Source organism: Vulpes lagopus, chromosome 3 (genome assembly GCF_018345385.1).
Source record: "Vulpes lagopus strain Blue_001 chromosome 3, ASM1834538v1, whole genome shotgun sequence".
NCBI lineage: Eukaryota > Metazoa > Chordata > Mammalia > Carnivora > Canidae > Vulpes > Vulpes lagopus.
In genome coordinates, this window is record NC_054826.1 from 52,384,129 (window position 1) to 52,403,146 (window position 19,018).

A 19,018-nucleotide genomic window follows, 5' to 3' on the forward strand; every position below is an offset into this window, starting at 1 on the left:
CACCGCTCACAAAGAGGTTGTAAGGACCAAATGAAGTCATGTTGGGAGAAGACCCTGTAAACGGTAAAGCCCTCTATGAAGCCTAGACCCAGACCCATCATGGCACAGCAGACAGACAGGGTCTCCACTGTCATAATATACCCTATAAGCCCCTCACAGGCCCATTGCCATTGTTATGCACCTTATTAAGACCACTGCTGGCAATGCTCCAGGCCCAAAAGCAACCCCCAATATATATACCAAATATGACCGAATCCCTCCATCTGGGTGGCCTGGAGAAAAGTGGGAAAAGACGAGGCAGGGCCAGGTGAAGAAGTGTATTAAGTAGGGTGACACTAGCTGCTATCACAGATAGACTCGAATGTATATAAGAGCTCAAAGATTATTCCTCATTCACATAATAGTACAAAGCTAATGTTCTTGGTTGAAGGGTCGCTTGCCTTGTGCCCTAATACAAAGCTCCTGTCTCCTTCCTCCTGTGGCTTCACAATCCCTCACTCTTCTACATTCAGCCAGCTAAGGGTAAAAGAGACAATGTGGAGGTCATATATTATATAAAAGTTGTGGCCCAGAAATGGCACACAGTTCATTCATAATTTAATTGATGGGACTAGTCATAAGGCTACACCTGACTGTAAGTGAGCCTGGGAAAGTAAATTTTAACCATGTGCTCAGAGGAAGAGGACATGAATTTGTGGTGAAGAGTCAGTTTCTGCCACTGAAGGGTTCAAGTCACAGCCTGAAAAGGACAGTAGGATAGAGGATAGAAAACAGAAGAGGGGCTCAAAGCAGGGCGGGGAGTGACTTGAGGGCACTAAGCCCATACTTAAGGTAAAACACAAGTCCTGTAGTGGGTGCATGCCTCTGTATGAAAGTAGCAAACTGAGGACTCTGGTTAAGAGCCCCGAGTTCGGCTGACCCTGGGCCGGGGCTGGGAGGCAGCATGTCATTCTTCAGCTGACGGTACTACACCAAGGTGGGATTTTTACTTGAGAATGAATGCACAGGTGTCACACATAGATACAATCGATCCATTCCCCTGCTCTGGGGAGAAGCATGTGCATACCTATTCGCACATATCGCCAGGGGAGCTGAGCATCTATGTGCCTGTATACAGTTGTGCCTGCCACATGCCCCTGTCCAAGGGACTATATATACACCTAAGGGTTTCTTATGAAGGGAGAGACTATGTGTTTGTAACACTCACACCCGAATAGCCTGTCTGTACATGATTGTGCACACAAGGTGTCCATCTGTCTGTACACTTGGGCACGAGGCTGGGCCTCTCCGAGATCTTATCTGGAGATAAGAGGCAGTGCATGTGCATAACTGCCTGGGGGAGGGGTACTGAGTATGCATATACCCAGCACACATACAGCAGGTGTGAGACCAGTATGTGCTGAGTAGACTCCATGTGTGCATATTCGGTACACATGTCCACACGAGCCCTTTCCAGTGTGCATAAAGGTGACTAAGTGTGCCCTTAGTCTGTGCACTCTTCTGTGTGCCCAGATGCGACCCTGGAGCTCCCTGGTCTGGGCCAGACCAGACTGGGCTTCTTCCTGGGCACACACAGTCCTCTTTGATGTGCTGGTGACTGTGTGGGGCGTTTGCCAAGGGCATACTGGTGGCATGTGTATGTGCATGTGAACGTGCCTGTGTGTGTGTGTGTGTGTGTGTGTGTGTGTGTGTGTGTGTAGGAAGAGGCATTCACTCTCTTAGACCTTGCTTCTTTCTGTGGTTCGGTTTCTATAGAGACACTTCCTGTGGCAGAGAAAAGAGGTAGTGAGCTGTGTTTCAGGATGTAAGGGCCCTCAGGAGCAGAGCTGAGCTCTCTTGTTGCCTGCCTGCCGCCGTGCAAGCTCAGGCCGGGGCTGCCCATGGTCCCCATGGTGGGCACTCCTCCCGGCAGGGACCCGTGAACAGCGGCGGCATGCCGGGGAAGCCCAAGCACCTGGGTGTCCCCAACGGGCGCATGGTGAGTGTGGGCTCCAGGCCAGGCCCGTGGGGAGGGGGTGGGCACACCCAGGGTGGAGCTCAGGAGGCACACCCGGCAGGGCTGGGCAAGAGCCTGCATGCTGCCAGCGGGCAGGAGAAGTTGGGGTACAAACAGGAGCAGACAGTGGGACCTGGTGCCCTACCCTAGGACCCCCCAGATCACCCTGCTGGACCTGGGGCAACTGTTGAGATGAGAGCAGATACAGTGGGCATAGGCTTCTGGTCCCCACTCTTCCCTCTCCTGCCACTTTGGCACCATCTGGGGCTGCCTACATCCTAGGGCAGCAGGGACACCTGGCATGCCCTTTGACCCCTGCAACCCCCACAGTGGCCCAGACCCCACATCTCACCTAGCTTCGGCCTTCCCCTCCTCACCCATATCCTGACACCCAAGGTCAGGTAAAGGTAACCCTCAGTGGGTCACTGCCCTTCAGCTGGACCTGCTCCAGAGGCTTCCTGCCAGAAGGAGTAGTCTTTGGGTGGCCTGGGAAGGGTCAGCGGGGTCAGACCAGCTTGGTGCTGCTTGTCTGTTTTATTCCTGGGCTACCAGGAAGGGTGGGAATAGCTGGGCGCTAGAATGCCCTGGCTACTGCAGCCGCCCCACCCCCTAAACCCTCTCCCTGGCTGCCTGGCCTCCAAATCAGAGCTGTGCTTGGACAGTCCAGCTTCTTTATTCACAGCTGATGGAGCAGGCTGTGTGGGGCCTTCCTTCTCTCCCTAGCATACCACCCCACTTGGCAGAGCCCCAGTCCCTCCTAACAACCTCAGGAAGGCCACACAGTGTCCTAGCCTCTAACCTGGCCCCGGCCTAGGACTATGGGACAAAACCAATGGGTCCAGAGAAACCTGGGTTCCAGCTGTGGCTCCATTATCCCTTACTAGAGGTCCTCTCTGACCCTCAGTTTCTTCACCTGTAAAATGAGGAAATTGGAACAATTCTCAAAGGCTTGTTGATATGATTAAGTGGAATGATGAATATGAGGCCCTTGGCCCACTGTAGGGCCTCTATAAACGTCAGCCCAATGCCTCCCTTCATTCTCAGCCCCTCTTCAAGGGTCCCCTGCCTCATTCAGAAACTGAGGTTTTACCCCACACTCCTGCCTCCTAATTCCAAAGACCTTCCTCCTCCTCTCCTTCTTCCAGTGTCTCTTTATTGCCCAGCCCCAGTTAGCTGGGTAGGAGAGAGGCAAACCCCACCAGGCTGGCCCAGTTCCTCAACTCACTGTCTTTACCATCAACCTAACTTTGAAAGTTCAAGAACCTAAGATCCTCACACTCCGACCCCAGAGGCATGACACTCAGATGTCCAGGCCCAGGAGAATGTCCACTCCCAATCTCACCCCAGAGGGCAGCTGAGTTGGTGCTTCTGAGCAGTGCCCAGAACTGCAGGGCAACTGAAGATGCCTCAAGACAGACCCAGTCTCTGCCCCTCCCACGTCAACTTATGGCTTCTCTGCCCCAACATCAGTCTTTCAGAGGAGGGAGGGCACCCAAGTTCTGCCTCCAGCCCTGGCTCCTTGCAACAACCTTCACATACAGATTTATCTTCAATCTTCACACACACAGACCCCTTCCTGGGTCTGTTCTGAACTCTCCATGTCACCTCTCAGAATCCTGAAGGTCACAGATTGGTTGCTTGTTGGCCACCAGTCAGCTTTCTGAGACCATGCTCGGCTGACATGGGGGAGGTGGACAGGCATCAGCAGGGATGCACACAGAGACACCTGTGGACCAGGTGTCAAGCTCCTTTCATGAGTTACCTCCCGAGGGTGGCTCAGAGGAGTGACAGGCTGAAGGCAGCCAGCAAGTTCAGGGGCATGCATTTGAACCCGACCTCTCTGACTCAATGCCATTGTTCCCCCACCTCCCAGAACTGCCTGGCTCTGTGCTCCCCTGCCTCCCCCTGCCACCACCTCCACCCACGGGCTGCCATTATTCCCTGCTGCAGCAACTTCATTTGTCAGCCTCATCTTTCTGCCACTCAGCTTGTCAGGCAGTCGCAATGAAACCTGTCACTTAGAGATGGCTCCTAGCCCCCTCCCAGAGACATCTTTACAGGACCCTGACTACCACATCATTTGTTCAGGCAGTCATTCAGTCAGCAGCCCCTCCATAGGCCTGCTCTACGCTGGCCCTGTCCTGGGCACTGGAGACCCAAACGTGTTGCCCTAGCTCCTGCCCTCAAGCAGCTCCCAGTCTGGCAAAGCATAAAGACACAGGTACAAATACCAGAAGAAAATTCAGATTTGAGTAAGAGCCACAGGTCCAGGGTAGAGAAAGCTTGAGGAGGACCTGGGATGGGAGAACTGACTTGTTGGATCATTTTGTGCATTGTGGTTTGAGGTTCTTGAAAGCATATGCCATCTGGAAGAGGAGGTAGCATGGGGAAGGGTCTAGATGTGGGGCAACACAGAGTGTGTGTACAGGGACATGGCCTAAGAGGAGGTTGGGCCTAAAGCCTAGAGAGTGGTGGTTATCATATCCTGTCACTCTCAGGGGGCCCAGTTAGCCATTCCACCTGGAGAGACCTTACCATAGCTCTGCCTGCATTCTTGGCATCCAGCCTGGGCTAGGGTTTGTCTCCACAGGGTTGACTCAGGCTGAAGGGAACAGGCACTCAGGGTTCTCTTTGCATATACCCAGAGAGGATCTTGGGGCCTCAGTTTCCCCCAAACTAGGATCAATTGAGATGATGGTACAGAGTGCCAGCACAGAAGATGCTAAGTAAATTGGCTCTCCCTTTGAGATCTGACCTTTCCAGAGGGCGGAGTTCAAGAGGACCCCCTGGACCCTTTACCCCTGAATGGCTTTGCCCACTTGTGTCCAAAGGGCTGAGGCCCTGGGCCTCCCAGCTCCCCTTGTACATCTCCTGTCTACACAGGGAGGCAGCTTAGTGGGAGGCAGGACTCAGGCTCCAGTTGGGAATACTTTTTTTTTTAAAGATTTTATTTATTTATTCATGAGAGACACACAGAGAGAGGCAGCAACATAGGTGGAGGGAGAAGCAGGCTCCCTGCAGAGAGCCCAATGTGGGACTTGATCCCCAAACCCTGGGATCACGCCCTGAGCTGAAGGTAGGTTCTCAACCACTAAGCCACCCAGGGACTCGGGAACACTTAGCTTTTAACTTCAGCTCAGCTGCTTCCCTGCTATGCAACTTCTTTGGGTCTAGGTTTTCTTATCTGTAAAACAGGGCTATTAACACCTGCTACACAGGATAAAGATTTGAAGATAGAATGAGAACACAGATGTGTATGTCCGAGAGTGCCTGTCACACAATTGGAAGTCAGAAATGTTGGGCCACTCCACTCTCACCCTAGTATCCTTAGATACCAGTGGTTCTTCCAGGGTCTAAGAAAAAAGGATGCCAAACTGAAGCCTGACCATGGGTCAGGAGTGTCACCTTCCACCACACCCTTCCTCATCATTTCTTCCCCTTTTCTCCCATTCACTTACCACTTCTCCTCAGACAAGCCAGGGTGGGGCAAGGCCAGCCCTCCTCCGCACAACTTCCCCAGGCCACGGAGCCTGGGCAGCCTGGAGCCCTGGTCCGCAGAGCCCCTGACAGCTGTGTACCTGCTGTTTTCACATACGTGCTCATTCTTCCTAGCAGCCCCAAGAAAGTGGGATGCTGAGCCCCATTCTACCCAGGGGGAAAACTGAGGCCCAGAGGTGAGAGTTACTTGCTCATGAATGGTGGAACTGAAACCAGACTCTATCCTAACTCCCTCCCACCTCAGTCCCCACGATCCAGATCAACAATCAGCAGGGCAAGAGGGACTGGCAAAGGTGAACTGCAGGCCACAGAGATGGGGCATTCAGAGGTGAAGGATCTCTGGTGAAGGGAGTACAGGGCCTCATGGGAGGCAGAGGAGGACTGCTAGGGCCCTACTGGCTGCTTCTTGGCCCCAGAGCAAGAGGGTGCTTGTGAGAGGGGGCTCAGGTTGGTTCCCTCTACAAATCAGGCTTGCTCTCTGGGAGCTACCAAACTGTAAGGAGAGAGAGGCCTAGACATGGGTGAGCAGAAGTATGGTGGGCTGGAGGGCTCAGGACAACTGGTGTTTGGAGGGGACTGGTGTTGACGAGCCAAGACTGGAGAGCAGTGAGTTCAGTGAGGGGAGCAGGAGCAGATACCCAGCAGGAGGAAGCAGTGAAGCAGGAAACAGGAGTGTGAAGATGTGTGTGATAAAGTGTAGGATGGAGTGAGGGAGAGGGAAATGGGGGAGGCTATAGAGATTCATTAGTCAAGCCCAGGCTAAGCTTCAGCTGTAACCCAGCAACTGCTCTCCCCCACCCCCCAGGCAGGGAGCTCATGAGACCTGGGAGCCAGCCTAAAGACACTGACAGTCAATTCAACATAATGTCAAGAATAAAACAAAATAGGAGTATGGGCTGGCTACAGCCCCAGGTGCCTGGGCCCTATCTGCAGCTCCCACCCACCCCAGCAGCCACGGGGGCTCTGAGCTAGGAAGAGGCTGAGGCCAAGGAAGGAGGGCAAGCAGCAGAGAGGCCAGTGGGGGGAGGGAGGACCAGGAGGCCACCTCAGAGGGGGAGGCAAGATGGTTCCTGGAGGAGCCCTGGACAGAGGATGGTGCCCGCAGCCCTGAGCAGGCAGAACAGGCAGGTGCACCAGAGTGCCAGGAATGGAGGCAGCAGGCTGGGACCCTTGGCTTCAACTCATCATCTTCACGCACCCCGGGAGTTGGGACTTCCTCCAGCAGCCACTGGAGCTGACTCGGAAGAAGGGAAGAAGCTGTCAGATTCGAGGGTGCCGAGGAAGGAGGGCGAGGGCTAGGGTGAGCCCGGTGGGCCAAGGGAGAGCGTGTGGGGAGGGCAGATGCCGGCAGATGCCTGCAGATGGGTTCCATCCCAGCCACATTCTGCACAAACTTTCGTTCTTCTTCAGCAGCCTCTTACCTCCACACTCTAAGGGGGAGAGGAGGCTCAGGGAGGAGCCCAAAGCCATAAAACTGGGAAAGGTCAGAGCTGGGATTTGAATCTGGGTCTGACAGACCCCAACACCTGTGTTCTTTCCTCCGTCGTGGGGCTAGCAAACTCGAAAGTGGAGCAGGGTCAGACACCAATACTAAGATAACAACAGCAATAACACTATGGTTCATGCCGGATAGTGTTCTGAGTTCCTTAACTATATATTTAACTTATTTACATACAGTAACCCTTTGAAGTCAGGAAAAGTATTTGCTCCATTTCTATAGAAAAAGAAATTGAAGCACAGAGAGATGTAGCGCCTTATCCAAGATCACACAGCACAACCTAGAACTCAGGCAGTCTGGGGCAGCATCTCTCGCCATAAGTAACATAAATGCATCAAACTGGCTTCAGAGACCCCTAAAAAGAACATAAGCCCCATCTAGGGAAGGCAGTTGCTGCTGAGTGCCAGCCAAAGTTGTCATGCTGGGAAGTAGTTTATATAAGACCCCTGATTTTTAAATGTGGGAACACTTTTAAAAATGAGGCGCACCTGGGTGGCTCAGTCAGCTAAGTGTCTGCCTTCTGCTCAGGTCATGATCCCAGTCCTGGGATGGAGCCCCACATCAGGCTCCATGCTCGCCCAGGAGTTGGCTTCTCCTTCTTCCTCTACCCCTTCTCCTGCTCATGCTCTCTCTCTCTCTTGCTCCATCTCTCTCTCTCTCTTTCTCTCTCTCAAATAAATAAATACGATCTTTAAAAGTAAATAAATAAACTAAAAATGAAAAAAATGTTCTACATACTTGCAGGCCAACTCTGGCCCACAGATGTGGGATCTGAGTGTTCCAAGGTGAGAGTGGGGAGCAAAGAGGGAGATTCCAGCTGGAAGGGCAGGGAGAGGCTTCCTGGGGGAAATGTTTGCAGGCCTGTTTCCAGTGGGGATGTAACCAAGGGACAGGTGGTAGAAACTCCTGTGACAGGCCTAGTGAGAATATAGGATGCTAGAGAGAAGGAGAACTTGGGGATAATTGAACTCAGGTGGTGGGAAGAAAGACAGGAAGGATGTAGGGAAATGGGTTCAATGCCCTGATTTGGTGGTGGCAGAGGTGGCTTCCTTTGGGACTGGCTGAGTTGGAAGGGCTCAAAGGACATTTGGGCAGAGATGTTAGCAGGAAGTTGGCTATATGGGTTTGGATCTGGGAGGGAGATGTAGGAGGGGGAAAGGGCAAGGAGTGGTAGAGGCCACCTTGTGTGGGTAGGAGATGAGGAGGAAGCTGGAGGAGCTGCTAGGAAGGTAGGAAGGACCGAGGGAAATCACTGCGAGAGTCATTTTGAAAGGAGGGTTTCTATTTCACTAATGGTTGGGATTCCCAGAGAAGTTGGAGTTGTGTGTGGGGTGGGGGTGGGGTAAGGATGGAATTGGTCTCTATAGCAATGCTATTCACAGTGTGGTCTATGGACCAGTGCATCAGCATTGCCTGAGAGCTTGTTGGGAATGGAGAGTCTCTGGCCGCATCCTGGACCTGCTGAGTTTGAATCTCCAGAGGTGGGCTCCTACTGGTTATTTCAGTGCACACTAGAGTCTAAGAATGACTGTTCTATACTATAAAATAGCATCCTGGAACCAGCCTAAGGTGGAGTGGGGCTCAGGGTCTCTCAGGGTCTTCCTCTCCAAGAGGAAACAGTTACAACAAAGAGATCACTGGCTAGAGACACCAGCAAACATCCATACAGCACTTACCACATGCTGGCCACTGTTCTCGATCCTAGAAATCTATTAAACTGATTTGATCCTCACAACAGTCCCAGGAAGTAAGCCACTATTATTATCATCATACACGATTTGCAGATGGAGACAAGCAACAAGTCACACAGCTTGTAAATGGCAAAGACAAGATTCAAAGTCTATGCTGATAACCCACCATGCTGTACAACTGGGCTTACCTAGCACGTGCTGAGGGAGGAGGGAACCAGGAGCAAATAGAAAGTAACTGGCATAAGTCCCAGCACACAGTGGTTTGCACATGATGGAAGGGGAGCCAGGAGGAGCCAGAGCAAAGTGCTGAGCAAGCAGTGACCTGGCTGGGAATGGCCAGCCCGGCCCTCCAGGTGGAGGAGAACACCGCTCCAGTCCTGGGGTCTGAACCCAGAACTGTCCCCTTGAGAATCCACCCGGAGCTCTGACTGCCTACCTTGGGTCTCTTATAGGTTCTGGCTGTCTCAGACGGAGGTAAGTGACAGAGGGTATGGAGGAGGCTTGCTTGGGGTGGGGGAGGGTATGTGGAAACAGGGTGGGGTCCCTGTCACTTGCTGTCTTTCCAGGGAAAGTACCTACAGATGGGGTTGGGCCAGGGGCTGGGGAAGGCCACAAAGTTCACCGCCCCTTGTCCATCCACCTACAGAGCTGAGCAGCACGGCAGGGCCTCAGGGCCAGGGCGAGAGCCGAGGAAGCTCCCTCAGTATCCACAGCCTCCCCAGTGGCCCCAGCAGCCCCTTCCCCACCGAGGAGCAGCCTGTGGCCAGCTGGGGCCTGTCATTCGAGCGGCTGCTGCAGGACCCACTGGGGCTGGCTTATTTCACTGTAAGCCTTGGGGCGGGATTGGGAGGGCAGATGGCAGTGGCCACTATGGTGTGTGTTGCAGGGGTGGGCAACGGGCATGGGAGAGGACGTGGATGGAGCTTCAGGCTGGCCAGAATGGTATTCCTCTGTTGGCTGCCTCCTCTGGCCTTTCTTTGGCACCTTCTTCCTCTTCTCTCAGCAGGGATCTTTCCTTGTCTCTGCCTCTCATTTTCTTTCTATGCCTTCCAGTCTGGCCCCATCTGTCTGTCTGGCCCTATCTGCCTGACTTGGCTTCTTGGCCCTATCTCTATCCCAGTGTCTTTGATGGAATTCCCTGACCGGGTCTCTGTGCCTCTGATTTCCTCCTTCTCTGCACCAGGAGTTCCTGAAGAAGGAGTTCAGCGCCGAGAATGTCACTTTCTGGAAGGCCTGCGAGCGCTTCCAGCAGATCCCGGCCAGCGACACGCAGCAGGTGAGGGAAGGGGAGCGGGGGCGGAGTGGTGGGACCGGAGCTGGGCCATGCCCTGGGCCATGCCCCTCATCTTTTCTTGTCCCTCCTCCAACAGCTTGCTCAGGAGGCCCGCCACATCTACGAGGAATTCCTGTCTAGCCAGGCGCTGAGCCCAGTGAACATCGACCGGCAGGCCTGGCTAGGCGAGGAGGTGCTGGCCGAACCACGACCGGACATGTTCCGCGCGCAGCAGCTCCAGGTCAGGGTCTCTCACGGCCTCGCGGGGCTAGGGGGCGTGGCCTTGGAAGAAGGCGCAAGAGGCGGGGCCAGGCCCGGGGGCGGAGTCTAGCGGAGGCTGGGGCGGGGCCAAGAGGGGAGGGGCGGGGCCAAGGAGTCGGTGGGAGGGGCTAAAGCCTTTCCGGCCAGATTGGGACCCGGCCAATACTCAGGGCTTGGGGAGGCGGGCTGCGAGCCAAGCGCCGCCCCCGCCCCGCCCCGCCCCCGGCTCACCTTCCCCGCGCGGGACCTGCAGATCTTCAACCTGATGAAGTTCGATAGCTACGCGCGCTTCGTCAAGTCGCCGCTGTACCGCGAATGTCTCCTGGCGGAGGCCGAGGGACGTCCCCTGCGGGAACCTGGATCCTCCAGCCCGGGCAGCCCTGACTCCACGAGGAAGGTGCGGACGAGGGGCTGGGGGAAGCGGGGGCCAGGTGCAGATCTGTAGCGGTGTGCCCCTGGTCTGCAGGCGAGCTGGAGCCCGGCCTGGCGCCAGCGCCTTTCCTGTACCCGCAGAAGCCGAAGCTGAAGTCTGGGAAGTCGCTGCCTCTGGGCGTGGAGGAGTTGGGGCACCTGCCGTCCGCCGAGGGCTCTGGGGGTCGCCCGCTCCGGAAGTCTTTCCGCAAGGGTGAGGGTTGGAGGCCATAGAGGAGAGTTGCAGTGGGAGCTCGGGCAAGCTTTGATAATTCTTCCTTCCTCCTACTTTGTTCCATAGACATCTGTAAATCTGTGAAAACCGAAATAGAGATCCCTGTTGACCATCACGTTTCCCCGGTGTTTTGGTTTCCAGGCTAGACCCCAGAATTTTAGGAAGCCCTCTTAGTAGCAACACTTCCATGGTCCCAGGCCACGTTAGACTCCTGCGAGAGGGCTCCAGCCAGATCCACCTAGTTATGGAGAAAGGGGTGTAGGGAGGAGGGGCTGTTCTGCTCACTGCTCCCTCTCTCATAGAACTGGCAGGTGGGGCTCCTTTGCGCAGAGAGTCCCAGGGCTCCCTCAACTCATCTGCCAGCCTGGACCTTGGCTTCCTTGCCTTTGTCAACAGCAAATCTGAGGTGAGCCAGCTGCTGGGAGGAGATGAGGTGCAGGCCAGGGCCACTACTCACTCACCTTTGTGGGGCTGCCATCATTTCTAGTCATGGTCCCCACTTCCACCTCCCTCCTACCAAGCCCTCATACTCCTTACTTTCTTCCTGTCCCCACCACATTGGGCCCCATGCATGGCAAGGGTATACATTCTCTTTGTGTGTGTGCACATGTGGGTGCCTAGGTGTACACAGCAGGTGTATATGGGCCGGTGGGAGGACCTATCTCTGGGTGCCCCTACGTCTGAGTGAGCATATACATGTTGTAGGAAGAGTGTCTTTGCCTGCCTAAAAGTGTACCCTTAGGTATGTGTGCGCATGTATGTGTGTGCCCCAGTGAGTTTACCTGTCTGTGTACCTCTCTGCATGTCCCTGAATGTGTACACATGACCTTCCCTCTGCTCTTGTCCTGAATCAGAGCCACCGGAAGAGCCTTGGGAGCACAGAAGGTGAGAGTGAAAGCCGGCCAGGGAAGTACTGCTGCGTGTACCTGCCAGATGGCACAGCCTCCTTGGCCCTGGCCCGACCTGGCCTCACAATCCGTGCCATGCTGGCAGGCATCTGTGAGAAACGAGGTCTCTCTCTACCTGACATCAAGGTCTACCTGGTGGGCAATGAACAGGTGTGAATCTGGCCTGGTCCCCAACTCTCTCTTCCTGATCCTGACTCCAACCCCATTCCTCTCTCTGTTCAGCTATGACCTCAATCCCAATTCCATTCCTATCCTCACTCCCTTCCTAATTCTAGTCCCCAACACAACCGTTCCCTCTCCCCATGCCCAATTCCAAAGCAACCCAGCACCAATTCCTCAAATTCAGGCTTCCAGTCTCATCCCATGAAAATCCTATCCCCTCCCCCCACTCATCCCCACCCAGAGCTTCCAGCACACCCGTCATCTTCACTGTGATGCTCTAGGGAGGTAGAGTGGAGGAGAACCACTGCCAGAGCTGTTCTCCCATCACTCCGAGAGTTCCTACTGGCCATCCTTGAAATGGCCATCAGGGACATCCAAACGCACGTAGCCCAAGAAAAACTTTCCTTGAGATGCAAACTAGCATTAAGCTTTAAAGAGGAGTCTAAGGACAAACTCACTTTATTTTTTTTTTTTTAATTTTTATTTATTTATGATAGTCACAGAGAGAGAGAGAGAGAGAGGCAGAGACACAGGCGGAGGGAGAAGCAGGCTCCATGCACCGGAAGCCTGATGTGGGATTCGATCCCGGGTCTCCAGGATCGCGCCCTGGGCCAAAGGCAGGCGCCAAACCGCTGCGCCACCCAGGGATCCCCGACAAACTCACTTTAAACTGAACCAGCCAGTAAGGGAGGGGAATCTAAAGAAAGAATGCTCTGTTCTAGGGAGACCCTACAGGATTTCATTCACCCAGACAAGACCTAGGGCCCTGCCAGATGGGTGGGCAGAGGGACCCAGGCCTGAGCTCTGTCTTCAGATCCATAGGCTAGAAGTGAGCCAAGCAGGATGTGATCAGGGAAGAGAAGTTGAAGCTTCAGAGAGTTTCTGGGGGAAGGTAGGCTTTTCTGGCTGGTTCCAGGAAGGCTTCATGGAAGAGGCAGCTGTTGAAGGGAGAAGGAGGATGCGGAAGAGTTTGCCTGGCAGAGCTGTTGGGAGAGGATATTCTAGGCAGAGGAAACAGCTTAAGTGAAGTCCTAGATGTGGGTAAGATATGCAGGTCAAGTTCCAGGACCTGGAGAATGGGACTATGAAGGCAACTGTGGGAGGAGCTCTGCCCATTCAGGCCACCCATGCAGCCTCTGAAGCCCAGACGGGCATTCACGACTGCTAAATATAATTCCCCACCCACACTCCACCTGTCCCTGCAGCACATCATCGGCCTATCCCTGAAGAGGCTGCCTCCCTGCCCTGGGCTGGCAGTGGGGGCCTATAGGGGCAGTAGTTACTACACCTACTGTTTATGTACCTACTGTGTGCCAGGCCCTGCGCCAGATACTTCACATCCTTCTGGCCTCACAGCGGTCTTGGGGGAGGGGCTCTTGTTGCAGTGAGGAGATGAGGAGTATCCTTAGTAGGTGGGGATGGAGAGAAGTAGACAAGGCCTGGGTAGCTGATCAAAGGTGGATGATGAGGAAGGAAATGCATCCAGCTGGTCTGGTTGAGTTTCACATGCCTGAGAGACAAGGGCAGCAGCTGTCCCAGAGGCAGGTCCTGGCCTGGCCTAGCCTAGGAAGAGGTAGCTCCATGATCCAGAACCTAGTTCTGCTCCTTATCCAAGCAGCCCCATTACCATTCGTGTTCACCCCACTCCCATGCTTCCTATAACACCATTTCTTTTCCAAAGCTGTCCAGCCTTTTTGCCACACTTTTGCCTGGACTTGGGCATATTAGGCTCCAACTCCAGCCAGCTGTCTTATTCCATTTGCATCTCTACCACCTACCTGCCCATTGGCCCATCCCTCTGACTTAGGGGCCCCAGTGGGGGCTATGGGAGGAAGTGAGGTGTTTCCCTCAGATCCTGGGGCTGGCTGGGGGTGGCAAGGGAGGGACTCTAAGACCTACCCGGCATCTGTAGAAGGCCCTGGTCCTGGATCAGGACTGCACCGTGCTGGCGGATCAGGAGGTGCGGCTGGAGAACAGGATCACCTTCGAGTGAGTGCCTCTCCTCCCAGACTTGGGTCCTGGGTCTCAACACCTGTTTGGGCTCCAGTTCAGGCTGTTGTTCTACCTCTCAGGTCCCGCCCCTGGGGCTAACGGCATCCCTGAGGTTCACCCCGAAGTTATCATCCCACCTCCCCAGTTGAGGCTCTGCCCCTCTTGGACCTATCCCTGGTGGGTTGGGGGAGAGGTAGGTCCGCTCTCCACCCTTCTGCAGTGCGAGGGTCCCATGCAGGCTCGAGTTGGTGGCTCAAGAGCGCGTGGTGCGGATCTCCGCCAAGTCCACCAAGCGGCTGCAGGACGCACTGCAGCCCATTCTGGCGAAGCATGGCCTGAGCCCGCAAGAGGTGGCACTGTGCCTGGTAAGGGGGAAGGAGAGGCGGGGGGGGGGGGGGGGGGGGGGCGGGGGGACACAACAGCGGGGCAGGGGAGGGGCGGCAGGGAGCGGGCTGCTGACTTGTCCCCACAGCCTGGTGAGAAGCAGCCGCTGGATCTGGGGAAGCTAGTGAGCTCAGTGGCCGCCCAGAGACTGGTTTTGAACACTCTTCCAGGTAGAGAAACAAAGGCCTGGGGGCTTGGTCCCTGGAGGTGGCTGTGGCCCAGAAGGAAAGGGGTCCAGGTAGGAGACAAACACTAACGGTGGCACTCTCTGCCACAGGTGTGAAGACTCCCCAAATTGGAGACATACCCCAGTGCTTCAGCCAGGTGAGAGAAAGGGCTCTCCCTTCTCCCCACTGTACCTCCCCTCCCAGCTGTGGCTCTGACTCCACATTCTTACAGGGCAGCCAGCCTAGAACCCGGAACAAGGCCACCCACCCTCCTCCACTGTCCCTCAACTCACTGGCTGAGGGGCCTGGTAGTAGCACTGGGAAGCGGCAGACCTGTGACATTGAAGGTACTTTGGGGATGGTGAGAGCTAGGGACCAGAAGCATTGGGGATCATTGAAAGTGGGTGCTGTGGAGAGAGACTTGAGCTAAGTCAGGGACCTGTATGTCTTTGGGGGCTGGAAGGGTGTCCATTGGGGTTGGGGGAATAGAGGTCCTGAAGGGTGGAAGGGGGTTAGGAAGGCTGTGGTCATAGTAAAGGCAGCAGGATGGTAGTAGGCTGGCCAAGGCAGATCAGTGGGCCTCTTGACCCTGTGGCCACCCCTAGGCCTGGTGGAGCTGCTGAATCGGGTACAGAGCAGTGGAGCCCACGACCAGAGGGGCCTTCTTTGCAAAGAGGACCTGGTGCTTCCAGAATTTCTGCAGCTGCCTGCCCAAGGACCCAACTCTCAAGAGGCCCCACCACAGACTGAATCAGAGGTCCAGCCCAAAGGGGACACCTCAGACTCCACTGCCCACTCAGCCCTCTGATGGCTGCCCAACAGTCCAGGCCGGCTGCATGGCACCTGGCGGGCCAAGCATGCTGTGGGCCCACTCTGCATGCCCTGTCTGTGCCATGAGTGTCCTTGGCCCCTTCCTGCCATGGGCAGGCCCGCAGGAAGAGCTGGAAAGGGGTGGCGAGCAGGCTCAGAGGAGCCACACCCCACAGCTGCCACCACTTCGTCCCTCATAGGTTTGCTCACCCATCCCTTGCTGCCAGGTCACCAAGGGGAGGTGGGCCTAGCCTCCCCAGTACAGGCATGCCCAGCACAGAGGGGCAGCGTTGGCAGTGCCAGCCTTCCCACCCTGTGGTAAGCCTCAGCAGGGAGCAGGAGGAAGGGCTGGCCCCTCCTCAGGGAGCTGGTATGAGTAAGGCTTGGGGGTGTAGGCGGGCAGCCCCTTACTTTACTCACATAGGCTGCTGGATGTATGGATTTTGCAGTTGGCCTGGGGCAGCTGGGTTTGTCCTGGATGTACAATATTGTTATTATAATAGTAATTATTATTCTCCTGTGAGGTGTGTTCCTTGTGTGCCAGTCTACCTGGTGTTCCCCCGCTAAACTGCACTGCCTCTGTCACCAAGGTCAGTGCCAGGAAGCCCTTGGGGACCTCAGAATATGCCCCCTAACTTCCTGTTGTCAGAACTTCTCTTCCTGACTGCACAGAGTATTTCAGGTGTGAATATGAGAGACAGAGTTGGGGAGGGAAGGAGAAAGGGGGGAGGGAGAGAGGGAGGACGGGGAGGGAGGGGAAGAACCCTCCAGGGAGCTGTGCCTCTGCCACCCGTCATCATGCTGTTCCTCAGTCTCTGGATCTGAGTCAAGGACAGCATCTGATTATTGTCCTCTGCTTCTCCTGGTGCTTGAGTGTGTCTCTGCAGACATGGCTGTGGGCTCCTCTGGATGCATTAAAGTCTTGTGGACTGGTCGTTGTGGTAGGGGCAGGTTCTGTCCCTTGCCTGCTTTGGCTGGGTGGTCATCCCTGTCCCTAGGCAGCCCTCATAGGGACGGGGAGCAGGGAGGACCTCCCAGAAGGAGGGCCCAGTGTGTGGGCAGAGATGCCAGACTCAGTTTCGGTGCCACTGAGACAGAGGAAACGGGGAGACGTGGGAACCTCAAAAGGACACCTGGGGAGTGAGGGGCCCTCCTGCCCCCCTTAGGTCAAACTCTCTTCCCTCTTCCAGTTCTTTGTGCTTGCTGTCCCCTCTGCCAGGAACTGCGTCCCCACCCCCATCATGGCACCTCACCCTTGAAAATCCTGGGAGAGATCAGTGGGGCCCACTGGCCCACCTCCTTTCTCCAGAAGTCAAACCCAAGCCTTTCTCGGGGGTCTTCAGCCCTCTGCCCCCTCTGCCCATTTTGCTTGGCTGGGTTGACCAGACCCCCTAGCTGCTGAGGTGGGCTCATGACCCAGGCCTGGTCAATCAGAGTGTGGTATGAGACTGATCCTCTGACCCCAGTGAAAATTCCAGTCCTGGTCATCTACCACTTCCTGGGGATTTGAACAGAGGACAGGCAGGGAGAGAACCTGTGAGTGAATGAAGCCAACGCAGGAGAGCAGGGTAGAGATGGGAGGAAATTCCTGAGAAAATTTCTCTGAACACCTAAATTCACCCATGCCTGAAGTCAACTACCCCTAGACATTCTCATGTAGGCAGGCCAAAATATCCTTTCTGTGTGCATGTGCTTGTGACTCTGAGTGGGTTTTCTAAGACCTATAACCACAAAAGTCCTGCTTCATTGTTTAGCTTGAATACCTTGGTGGAAACTTCCCTGGTCACCTGATGCTGTGGCCTAAATGTTTGTGTGTCCCCACCACCACCACCCCCACACCAAAATTCATATGTTGAAATCTCAGTCCCAAGGTGATGGCATTAGGAGGTGGAGTCTTTGGGATGGGCTCCATCATGAGGGTGGTTACTAACCTTATAAAAGAGACCCCAGAGGGTTCCCCCACACCTTCCACCCTGTGAGGACGGAGCAAGAAACAGGCTGTCTACAAGCTAGAAGAGGGCTTTCATAGACACCAAATGTGCTGACACCTCCATCCTGGACTTCCAGACTCCGGAACTGTGAGGAATAAATTTCTGTTGATTATAAGCCACCCAGTTTCTAGTATTTTTGTTATAACAGCCCGAATAGACTGATACCAGATATGAAGTACTCCCCAACTGTGTTCTCTACCATGCTGTCCAGTTTTCTTCCTTCATGGTGCTCATCCCACTCTGTAATGACCATGCCCTGATGGCAGTGACCTTGTCCATCTTAGTCACTGCTGTATCCCTTTGGCCTAGTGGGAAATGATTCCACAGCTTCAGATAGACCCAGTGAAGGAAGCAGGAACAACAGAGCAGTTGGGGGTCCTGGACAGGGGACAGCATAGCACCAGGATCACAGTCTGTGGCCAGATGGGGGTAGGGAGACAAACTTGTACCACTTCCCCAATCAGCTATAGAACATCCCTTATACATCCTGGGCCCTGGGGCTTCTCCCTTGGGGGCAGAGACACCTTTCCATGTGCCAGGATAGAGAGTTGGGAACATCAGATGAGACATGGGTATCTTCCCAAAGTTGGCAGATCCTACAGGCAAGCCTACCCTTCACCCACCCCTGCCTTTCTCCAGACCCAGCAGTGATGCCTACTACTCTTACGGACCAACAAATGCGATTGCCCCATGATAGAGGAGGTCGTGAGTCAGGTGGAAGAGCCTCTATAGATGTTAGCTCCTGTAGCAGGGAGGAAAATTCACATCAACTCAGGCTCCCAAGTTAGGTGTGTTCCATCCTTTTATCTCATTTTTATCCTCATGACAAAATAACGTGGTGGGGATGACTCTAAGGCTACAGGAGGGGAAGTGACTAGTCCAGGATCCTGTAAGGAATTTATTGCTGGAGTTTGACCAGCACACGGGCTGTCTGAGTTAGGGACACACACCAGGGAGGGCCCATATGCTGTAGGAACTCTTGATGGGAAGCCAGTACCCTCTCAGGGGAGGATACATTGATATGGCTGCTCTGGGGAGCAGCTTGGGAGTTTCTGCTAAAAATTAAAACCACATAGCATGTGGTGTGGGGTAACAAAAAGGTGGTGGTGTGTCTATGCTCTGCCAATACCACACGGCAGATAAAGAATTGAGTACAGCATGTCTGCTGTGGAAAGTTCTTCAAGACTTGTTATTGTTTGGTAAAAGAAAATAGAGCGATGCATATGACATGATACCTTTTTATAAACCACAAACACAGAGACACACTTATAAATATACAGAAAGAATAGAGACTGTTCTAGAGGATACATATCAGACAGGAAAATGGGGAGGGGACCAGGACTGGAGGTAGTAGTTAAAGGAGCTTTAATTTTCACTGTAGCTTTAGTGTTTTTTAAAGGATGCAACTAAAATACTCATAATAACACAAAGAACTTCTCAAGCCACTTCTTTATCATGCTGGCCCATCATCCCTTTCTCCAGGAGAAGCAACTCTTCTTTGGGTGCTTCAGCCACTACCCACCTTGGCCCACTTTGGCTGGCTGTTGTGTCCCTCTGCCACAATCCCCCAATACGTCCGCTAAAGCTATCCTGGGCTGAGGGAGACCCAGTTCCCTCCTCCAAGCTCTGCAATCTCAGAATCCCTCAAAGTCCTGGGCCCTCACTGTGGTGATAGGTGTCCAGGCCCAGGGGCAGAAGGCACCAGCTGGTCAACCCGCAGGCTGTTTTCATGCACTGCATG

General features: G+C 54.4%; 1 protein-coding gene across 1 annotated transcript; it reads left to right on the forward strand.

Moving 5' to 3' along the window:
- The first annotated feature begins 1,815 nt into the window (after positions 1-1,815).
- On the forward strand, positions 1,816-15,798 carry RGS14 (regulator of G protein signaling 14). Its single transcript, XM_041750597.1, has 15 exons — positions 1,816-1,978; positions 9,136-9,157; positions 9,330-9,508; positions 9,867-9,959; positions 10,054-10,197; positions 10,471-10,614; positions 10,731-10,842; positions 11,166-11,269; positions 11,718-11,921; positions 13,846-13,922; positions 14,164-14,290; positions 14,398-14,479; positions 14,587-14,633; positions 14,709-14,823; positions 15,082-15,798. Exons 1-15 carry the CDS (start codon positions 1,934-1,936, stop codon positions 15,282-15,284), a joined length of 1,698 nt encoding a protein of 565 aa, XP_041606531.1. The 5' UTR covers positions 1,816-1,933; the 3' UTR covers positions 15,285-15,798.
- Positions 15,799-19,018: the final 3,220 nt, after the last annotated feature.